The sequence below is a fragment of the Branchiostoma floridae genome, chromosome 19, assembly GCF_000003815.2.
Source record: "Branchiostoma floridae strain S238N-H82 chromosome 19, Bfl_VNyyK, whole genome shotgun sequence".
NCBI classification, from domain to species: Eukaryota; Metazoa; Chordata; class Leptocardii; order Amphioxiformes; family Branchiostomatidae; genus Branchiostoma; species Branchiostoma floridae.
In genome coordinates, this window is record NC_049997.1 from 8,585,426 (window position 1) to 8,596,048 (window position 10,623).

The 10,623-nt window shown below is 39.7% G+C and overlaps 1 protein-coding gene across 1 annotated transcript; it reads right to left on the bottom strand.

Moving 5' to 3' along the window:
• Positions 1-857: 857 nt before the first annotated feature.
• Positions 858-9,132, bottom strand: LOC118407191 (low-density lipoprotein receptor-related protein 1B-like). Its single transcript, XM_035807615.1, has 16 exons — positions 8,928-9,132; positions 8,441-8,572; positions 7,846-8,037; positions 7,110-7,235; positions 6,619-6,810; positions 6,276-6,401; positions 5,603-5,809; positions 5,123-5,291; positions 4,099-4,232; positions 3,726-3,888; positions 3,500-3,600; positions 3,115-3,222; positions 2,218-2,610; positions 1,812-1,928; positions 1,253-1,509; positions 858-863 (listed from the first exon to the last, which is right to left on the bottom strand). The coding sequence occupies exons 1-16, from the start codon at positions 9,130-9,132 to the stop codon at positions 858-860; spliced, it is 2,628 nt and encodes an 875-aa protein (XP_035663508.1).
• Between the last annotated feature and the right edge of the window lie 1,491 nt (positions 9,133-10,623).

Genomic DNA, 10,623 nt, shown 5'->3' on the forward strand with positions numbered 1-10,623 from the left:
CTGTCTTGTAGTAATCAGCTTGCCGAGCTGACCACTCCACACAATCTGCCCCAGATGTAGTTTTACTCCATGTACCGCGGTAGTTCATGCCATTGCCTTGGAAGCAAACTGAGAAGGGCAAGCAGAGAAATAGCAGACAACGATAGTGACAATGACAATGAAGTTCATTGCATATCCATGCCCCATTGGGGCTAAATGCAGTCAAATTGGTACAAAGCCAAATTAAAGGGCGAAAACGGAAAACTATACATATACTATAAAGTACGTGCTTCTTCTCTCTTCTTAAAGCATGTGTAGACAAACTTACAGAGTTTTTCCGGTATATCGTAGTTAGATGATGACATAAAGTATACATGTACATGTGTACATGTACAAACTACGGTAAACATTCCCGAATACTATGATGGATATGGTAGGCGTCAGGAAAACCCCTTTGGTTATTACTACTGTCACAAAGGGCAGAAACTGATATGCAACCACTTTTCTATTTACTCAGATCATAGTTTTAAACCATAAAATGAACATGATAAATATGCAGAAAAATAGAAACTGTTAAATCATAGAAGTACTAGGTACAAGGATCTTAGATAGTTCCAGTAGCAAACAGAGTTCTCTCTTTCACCTTCGCTTCCCTTCTTGGTAGATTTGGAATTCCAACAGCCGTGTTTGGATGACGGAAACAAGTCACATCGCGGCAGCAGGTCCTTTATCCAATCATCAGCCATGCCGAGAACCTCCTCGCACCACGTGCGACATGGTACCAGTTGTGTCCCCGTAACGTTAACCCTGGTGAACATATTCAGCAGATTTAGTGAAAGAACACCTTGATAAAGTGACGTGGGTTACCTAACAAGACCTTAACACTGAAACCGAATCAGCAGAAATCAAACAGAAACAGCCGGAATGAAGCATTTGCAAAACTCGTGCCACATTCGGGACCGCCACAAGAATAGCACAATTATCTGAAATGCAGTGAGAATTTCTAGAATACACTACGAATTCCCAGGAATGTACAATGAATTTATTATTAGACGGCATTCCGGCTCATTCCGATTCTCGTGTGAAGAGGCCTTTACAGTGATGCACATCAACAGACTGTGTTATATTACTAATGTATCTTAAATTGGTGAAAGCATTGACGTTATTGTATATCTTGATATCTAGTAATTATCAAACAGCATCAAAGCTTAATTCTACACAGATGTGAGTTTACATTAATTATGGAAAACACTGTCACATAAGCTTTACTCACATGCAAGATGTTGTCTGCATCTTGAGACAGAGAGCAGTTTGTCTTGTCCTCTTTGGAGACATTGCATCGCGGAAAAATGACCGCTGAGACGAAGTTTTTAAACTCTGGGTGGTGCTTTCCTGAGATGACGTCTGAGGTGTTGAGCAGCTCCAGGACAGATGAATTTTGGATCTCCCCAAGCGTCGTCTGGCCCAGCTGATTTGGGAGCATCGCCAGCCTACTGTCGAGGTGATAATTCCCAGGTATTGACTGGCAAACTGAGAGGTTTGAAAGTGATAGATGATTACATTTCACATGCTTTTAGAACTGGTAGGAGGACAAGCAGGAATCTCTTGACAAAGACTGGTACTGTTCAGTCAAAAATATGGGTGAGTCCAATTTTTGGGTTGAATATTACAGTGAAACTAAATCTAGTTCAATAATTCTTCCTACATGACTTCATTTTCATATCAAGTGATCACTATGCCACACTGCTTTCTTGACAGAGGATTGCAACATGCCATGTTATCAATTAGTTGTGCTCTTAAGTTATAATACCATAGATAATAATACTGCTTACCACAGCCCTCCTCATCACTCCCGTCCGTACAGTCTGTGACCCCATCACAGCGCTTCCATGATAGGATACACGCATGTCCGTGTCCACAGCGGTAGTATCCTAGAGAGCAGCTGATTGCTGTGAAAGTAAGCAGTTCACAGATGCATATGGATTTATTGAGGATTCTTTGCTAGGCTTTATCTGAGTAAAACGATAGGCTTCGTCTTCCATGTTATTGAACCAATACAAAACAGAAGGTATATCCTGACATAGTTACCAAATGTGCCGCCACAGGGAGTATGTTTTGATAAAAGAATTTTTTTACTTGTCTGCATCTTCTACCAGAGCAATTCCAGGAACTTTATTTTCAAAGAAAAAAGTCAACTTTTCAAGTAATGTTACATGTGCAAAATACACGTTGACATACCCTCCTTCAGCTGGCAGATAAATTTATACTCAGAGGAGCACGGTGCGTCATTCCAGTCCGAACCATAGTAATTCGCACAGTCTTCTCCTCCATCGTTATCGTTAGGTTCACCCAGCTGCCAGTTGCTCCAGTCAGTAAGTATGTCGTGTGGAGTCCCGTCTTCCCACTCCCACTCGCCCTCATCGTTCTGATCACTTAGACCAAACCAGAAACGTGAGATTTCATCCACGGCGTTCTTCAAACTTCTCAAGAAGCTGTCCACGTCTTTGTCTTTCGGCATTGCCAGAAGCCCTCCGTCCGCTGCACACACCTGTCTGGCCTGGTTGTAGGTTTTATATCGGTTGTACGCCTTAAAACATGCAGCATGATAGATAGTGTAGCCAGAAGGGCAACCTATAGAAAAATGCTTTACAGTGAAAATCATTGCATTCTCATCTGGTTTTTAGACTATTCAAGCCGCCATATTGATTTTTGCACCATATAATGGTTTGTAGCGCTGCACTTCAAGTGCAAAAAGTCTTACTTCGTACTGACAACGTGTAAACCTACTTTCGACCTATTGATCCTTGAAAATGCACACATTGTCAAAATGTATGGAATTTAGTTATTACACTTAAACTAATCCGATTAAAATAACATTATCTCAAATACTAAAACCCAGTTTGGCATGTTGTTTGCAAACACAATTTGTGAACACTTCAAAACACACATTAAGGTCCTAAAAGTATAAACGTGTACATTGATCAATTTACAACATAAAATATGACATTTGAATAAGTATAGTAACAAAAACCATAAAGTGTGTACAAGCCTCATATCATCTCATCGACGCCATTACTTTCATGATCAACCATAAGCCGCTGCAATTTTGCTTAGGAGTCACGATGTGCTACTCACATGTCACCCCGTCTTCCTGCAGATCCCAGGTATCTCGACAGGCGCACGTCTTTCCTTCTGGATGCGCAAGGCATAATTCCTGGCATCCTCCATTCGACAGGGAACACGCTGTCATGCGGACACAATCAAGTCTTCAACGTGTAAGTTTGCAACAAAAATCTTATCCGTCGGACTGGTGGTGAACAAGCCTTTTCCATCTTACCAACAATTAGACGTCTGATTTGATCATCTGTCCTTGCTAAACGATCCATGCATTTTGTAAGATTGTAAGGTTCTGTTTGCAACTCATAGAAACTTTCCCCTACACCACCCGCGAGTTTAGAATTATCAATTATCAGGTGTCCGTGCTAAAAGAACGTAGAGTTTCAGATCACAGAGTAATTACCATTGGTGACGTTAGAAAGCGATGCCGTGGACACATAGATGTCATTCAAATCATCAAGGTCCTCCGACAGAGCGGTTTGATTCATGCTGGTCTTGGATAACCTAAAGTATACATGTCAACAAATCATTCCAAAATATTTAGTGATTAGTGCGACATTTAAAAAGATCCATCTTGTAAGAAAAATTACTTCCGAGAAAGTCGTGGAGGACAAACAGGATTTTCTCACCGTTGTATTCCAACAGTCCAGGAGTGTATCCAGTAAACGTAGTTATCATCCACTGCAATCCCGCGAACATTTCCCCCGTCTCCAGCCATGACTAGCTGCACATCGTTACCGACCATGTCTGAGCTGTAGATGCTGTTGTCATCAGAATAGTACAGACGATTCTCTAATCAGAAGAAATACCATAATTTACAACAAAAAACTTTCGGTATTTCGGTGATGGAAATCATTGACCTCTCTGAATAGGACACTTGTCTTCAATTTCAACAATTAAGCGGAGTAAGAATAATAATCGCATGTTGAACTTCATCAAAGTCTAACACAGATTGTCATGAGTACGAAAATATTTCTATCGAATGTTTTACTGCTTTCTCACCTTTGTAGTCTATTGTAATGACGCCGGCCTCAGTCAGACTACTAATGATTGTAGTTGGGTTGCTGCCGTCCATCGCAGCACGGTCAATTCTAGGTTTATAGGATCCCCATTCTCCGCTGGCCCAATACATGAATCTGTGAAAATAACCCATTAGACATTAACAGAAAAACCTGGTTTCTAACTAGTGAAGAAAGGGTAGAAAATAAAGTTTACTGGTACGGTACTTTAAAGTGCAGTGATAAAAACAGTTTCACATCAGCAAATTCTTTCAAGCCCTTTTTGTTTTTGAAAAATCACCCGACTACTAAATAGCCTTACTTACTTGCATTTACTTAGCTATAATAAAATATGTTTGTCATCATCTAAAACTTTGACCTCTGACTTAACTTGAATTTTTTTCAATCTCAAGCTTCCGTATGTACCTAGTATTTTTTTTATCTCGTGTCTCTTTTAAAATAATGTATATGCCTTATTATGCGAAATTGTCTTGTACCATTGTTGTGTAATGTTATTTGTTTTTTTTATTCTCCCGTCGATTTGACAGATGAGGAGGCAAACAGACATTTGCCTGTTTGCCTGACCTGCACATGAATTTTTTTGGTGAAGAAGGGGTGTGCAATTCCTTCTCCACCCTCTCGTCTATTGGAGCACTAAGTTTCACAGGGGCAACTGTATGCAACGTGTGAGGCGGCTCCAGCAGACGCAGCTTTATTGTTCGGAGTATCCGTCTCCTAGGAGGACTGCCACTGCCACTAGCCACAGCTAGCTAGATACTCATTTACACCTGAGTTAAGCGAGGAAAGTCGTGTTAAGTGCCTTTTCCAAGGGCACAAGATCGGTGACAAGGCAGGCGGATTCGAACCCGCCACCTCTCGGTCTCGAGCCGAATATGTTGCCACTGTGCCACGCGGCCCACAATGTTATTTGTAGAACTATGTAATCAACTTGTTCTGCCTATAGGTCTGTGTGATGTACTTTTGCATTTGGAATAGATAAAAATAATGACAAAAACAAGAATAATCACCCGTTTCTGGGGTCCAGGGCCAGCCCAAGAGGATTCTCGATGACTGTGGACGTCAGAAGTGTCCTGGTGAAAGATCCGTCCTTCCGGGCTACTGAGATAGTGTGTTTGTAGTAGTCTGTCCAGTAGAGATTCTCCCCAGCAAGGTCCAACCTTATGACCAGGCCATAGGCTACATTTCAATGTGGATATATCGTATTATGATATCGTCGTTATGTTACATTCAGAAAAGAGAAAAAAAAGAGGAGTTCCAAATTTATTTAAATGCATGTGTCAATTTTCAAAAGTTAACTTCAAATTCTATATGATTTAGGATTGAGTTTTTATCTCACAAGAGCAGCAAGACATTAGATTTTCCATGAAATAGCAGGATTCATGCATTCCATAATAAATTTTCCTTTGGTGCAAGCGCATACACTTCAGATTCCACAACGTAACAACGTTGAACAGTAAGAGAGGACGGAAAATGAAAATAGCACTTACAATAGCCGCTAGATTCTATAATTGTCTCCGTCCCACTTCCTTCACGGTGAGTCCGTTGGATGACATCATCCTCATCCAACCAGTACACGAATTCAGTCATAGGATCATAGTCCAAGGAGTAGGCCAAGGATGGAGAAATCGTGATTTTCGACTCGTCTTGATATCCTTGATATCTCATTGTTTGTTGCACCAGCAGGAAAGACTCGTCTAATATTGATGAAGGCGCAAATGGAATATAGTATAATTGATATTATTAAAATTGCGCTGATCTTCATTATATGGACAGGTAAAGTAGTGACGCTCACATAGTATGGCTTGTCGTGAATATCAAGCAGCCGTTGGTGCAAGGCATTCCTGCACATAATTCTGATGTAAACTGTCTCTTAGCTTAGAGCATTCAAAGCACACATTCGGAAGTTAGTTAAAATACAACATACACTGGGTAGACACAAGCTCTATCCTCTTACTATCGAAATCATGTGATAGAGGGGTGCTATCACAATCTTTCACTAATAGACACAAACTTTAAGTTATCACAATTTGTCCAACTATCACGTTTTCTAATATGTTCTAAAATACTATTCAGGGCTAAATAAATGTGATATATAATCAATTCTCGAATGATACAAAACGATCAAACTGTTTATGTTTGTAGGAGTGCAAATACACGTACCACACACCACGCCTACATCCTGGTCATGGGCACAGTCGTTTATCGTCCATCCTGGGTACGAGCAGTTAAACAGGCTATTCTCGTTCCCATTACACTGTACGTCATCCATGTAGATTGGCCCCCTTCCTGTATTGCATATAACAGCAAAAAAGGTTATCTTATGAAAGTCAGCATGAGTATATATATCAAAGAGGACCATGTAATTCATGTAGTAAATTTAGCTGTTATATTTCAATGCTTTTAACCATACCTTATGCAACTAAGATTATCGTAAAGATTCTGTTGCTTTTCATACTTTATGTCTAACACAACAGTGTTTCAAATAAGCTAAGGAAAACCATACCTGAGCCAAAAAAGGCATCGTTTTTAATTTGCCGGGCACTGGAGTAGCCTAGCATCCTACAGACAACGTCTGCATCACTCATGTCAAACTGGTCCTGACAAACTGTGCCCCAGGTGAAACTGTCTGCCGGTCGGACTTCCACGCGACCTTTGTTTTGGCTGGAACCCCCGGTAAGGCGGATTCTGCTGTAATCTAAATTCAGAAGTTTGTCTCTTTTTAACAATTGTATGTACAAGAATCGTAACTGTATTGACAGGTGTACAATAAATCAACAGCATTACTAATTACCTAAGAGGTAAAACAAATAGACCATCACTGTTTATATACTGCATCATATGAATTCTTTGCTATATCAAGTAAGCTGTAAAACTATTTCAAAACTTCTCCTTTGGTTGGCTTGAAGTATTTGGCCTTAAACATTCTTAGCAGAGCGTAAATCATAGGAGTTGCAAAAATCTAGACACAAGTATACAACTAGTCCATCAATGTACCGCAAACAACGCCGACATCGTTCCAATAATCACAGTCATGAACCCGCCATCCGCGGTACGGGCAGTCAAACAGGCTACTCTCCGTCCCGTCACATCGTAGGTCATCCATGTAGATTGGTCCTGTAGCTGAATTACAAAAAAAGGACGTTGGCAGAGCTAATGTAGCTACATTTTGTAGTATCATAACATAAAGATACAATATAACCCTATCCAGATTTGGGGGGGGGGGATATAAGTACCCGTGCCAACTGTGAGGTCGCATAACTCCCAAAATGGCTTGTGGACAAAGGACAACCACTAGGTGTGCCAGGACAACTTTTCCTAAAATATTGTCGGCAACAATTTACAAAACAATAGAGTAAGTTTACAATTTTTCGTGCTGACGGCCAAAAGAAAATTGTGGTTGAAACAATGGGGCTTTTTATATTCTCTTGCTACAATATGCCTCTTTTAATGTATCTTTAGTATCTTATATATTTGATATAACATTAATGATTAGATATTCATTATTGGAGTTAAAATGACTGGCAAATACATCAATTAATGACGTCATAATTACGTCATATTACGTCATAACGATACCCCCAGTCCATGGAATGCCGAGAAAAGCCCAGTCTTGACAGTGTTAAAGGGAAATGTGTTTCCAACCATCATCAATGTAATGGGCATATGGAAATGGACATATACATGTACATGTATACATAATGACAAGTGTTGCATGAGATATATAAGATACCTTGGTCGAAAAACGCAGAATGAAGAACTTGCTTAGCATTGGGAAATCCCAACATTCTGCAAGCTACTTCCGCATCCTTCAAGTCGAAATTGTTGTGGCAAACTGGCCCCCATCTGTAACTGTCGGCCGGCCGGACCTCCACACGTCCTTCGTTTCCGCCGGATTCACCAACAAGACGGATTCTGCTGGAATCTAGAAATAAAGCGTCTCTTTTTAAATTAAAGACAACCTAAGCAATATTATATCATAGGATGAAACAACTAACGCTCGTTCACCTTTATCCGCGGAGTAGCGGGGTAACCTATATCCATTGTTTTAAAAAATAGAGTATTTAGTGATATCATGTCGACGGACGCTGGTCTCAAATTGCGGTGTTTTGAAAATATTACAGCTTGAAACCACTTTGTTCATCGACTTAAATACCCTGGTTTTGAAAACAGCGGATATAGGTTGCCCCACGAATAAAGGTAAACGAGCGCTATTTCATTTCATAACTGGTCCAAAATCTTATTTTTGGAAATGACCTAGAACTGATTTGCAGATGTCATCCATATAATCAAATTGATATGGCATAACAAAATAAGAACAGATTTACTTGTACTGCAGACCACGCCTGCGTCTTGGTGGTGATCACAGTCATGGATCCCCCATCCTGGGTACGAGCAGTGAAACAGGCTAGTCTCGTTCCCATCACATCGTAGGTCATCCATGTAGATGGGTCCATTTCCTGTGTTAATAAAAGGTTAGATTATTAAGACAAACAAATTTACTAAGAAATATACACAAATGTGAATATATTTGTAAGGAATCCAAAAACGGACGATTTGCCCAATCCAGGATCAATAATGATACGACTTTGTTGAAAAAATCATTTCTGCCCACAGAATTAAAAACTTTTCTGAAGTCTACAAAGTATGTGTAGAATTATCCGGGTACAGTTATCTGTCAATCAATACGTGTTTTTGTTTTTAAAAAAAATTGTTACTTTCCGAAAGTTCTTTCAAAATTCAGAGCTGAAATGGAGATAAAATACCGTACAGTTGTTTTCTTGAAAGAAATTTATTATGATAAGTAGATCTTACCTTGGCCAAAATAGGCAACATTACGAACATGTTGGGCACTCGGATAGCCCAACATCCTACAAACAACGTCTACATCCCTCATGTCAAAATGGTCCTGACAAACCGTGCCCCAGGTGAAACTGTCGGCCGGTCGGACTTCCACGCGACCTTCGTTTTGGCCGGACCCTCCGACAAGACGGATTTTACTGGGATCTAGAAGTACCATCAATGGTGTCACAATAATGGTGTAGAATGCTTATGGATAATGCTCATGTAGTAACTAACATAAATAACACAGAAATAAGGCCCAAGTCAGCCATGAAACTTGCAATTGATTATCAAAAATACAGCTTGGGGAACGATAAGTTTCCACAATACCTGTAATGACACCATTTAATTTTAACATTTACATTAAGATGAAATGCATATCTTAGTTGCAAAAATTTGTCTTTCAATTAGCATCACCACGTTCATATGTCTCTTAAAATATCGGGATCCCCCACTGCTTACAGAAAAGAAATCAAACCCATTAGCAACCGTTTTAGATTAGAAGTAACGCTAGTTAACGACTTTCATTTCATTTTATTTTATGTTTAATTATTTCATTATTGTATATCATACCGTTTTACTATCATCGTTGTATTTACTTGTATACTTGTTATTAGCCTTTGGGCATGAATTTGCAATAGATATATAATAACATTTTTTTTTATTCGTATACATATCAGACAAGACACAGTGGTAAATGCACTCTAGCAAAGCTAATATTAACATTACCACTAGGACATTTGAAAATAAAATAAACAACGGACAAAACAATGTGAGATCAAATAAAATAGTAGTACAGCAGTGGGGTGACGGATCCAACAAATAAATATATATACATACAAGATTTCAAAGGAAAATATTCAATCAGTTTGAAAATGATTGGTCTGGAGTATGTATGTCTGTGTAAGCTGCATAATATGGGTATTTGTTTAACATAATAACATATTTGTACCGCAGACCACGCCGACGTCATCCGAATGAGAACAGTCGTGAACCCCCCATCCTGGGAACGGGCAGTCAAACAGGCTGCTCTCGTTCCCATTACACTTGACGTCATCCATGTGAATTGGCCCTGCACCTGGATGCAAACAAAATATTTGTAGTATAACGGAAAATACATTTTGTCAGAAACAAGGGCATGATGTGTTGTTTTTTTCCTGTATTTTACTAGTATGTAACGAAGTAAGACCACAAAATTAAAACTGAATAGTACCTCCGCGAATTCTCCTGACAACTTGAATGGCCCTATGATAGCCCAGCATTCGGCAAACAACGTCTGCTTCCCTTGTGTCAAAATGGTCCTGACAGACTGTGCCCCAGATCAAACTGTCGGCCGGTCGGACTTCCACACGTCCAGAACTTCCGATCAGGCGGATTCTGCTGGGATCTTAAGATATTAAACAATCAGTTTAATGCAAATCCCTGCCCGTGGAAAGATTAAAGATAACAGGATTGTAAGATCAGGAATGCTTCCAGCGATTTTTCAGAAAGAATGGAGTTTACTACTTTTCTACTCTTACTATAGATGCATGCAGTTCCCGACTACAGAGCTCTGTTTCAACGCCCTTGCTCACTTACCTTTGTTAACATGTTATGGTGACATAACCAATCATATCTGTTTTAAAAATTCTATCGGTCATATTAGGTCTGGCTATTCAACAAGCTTTAG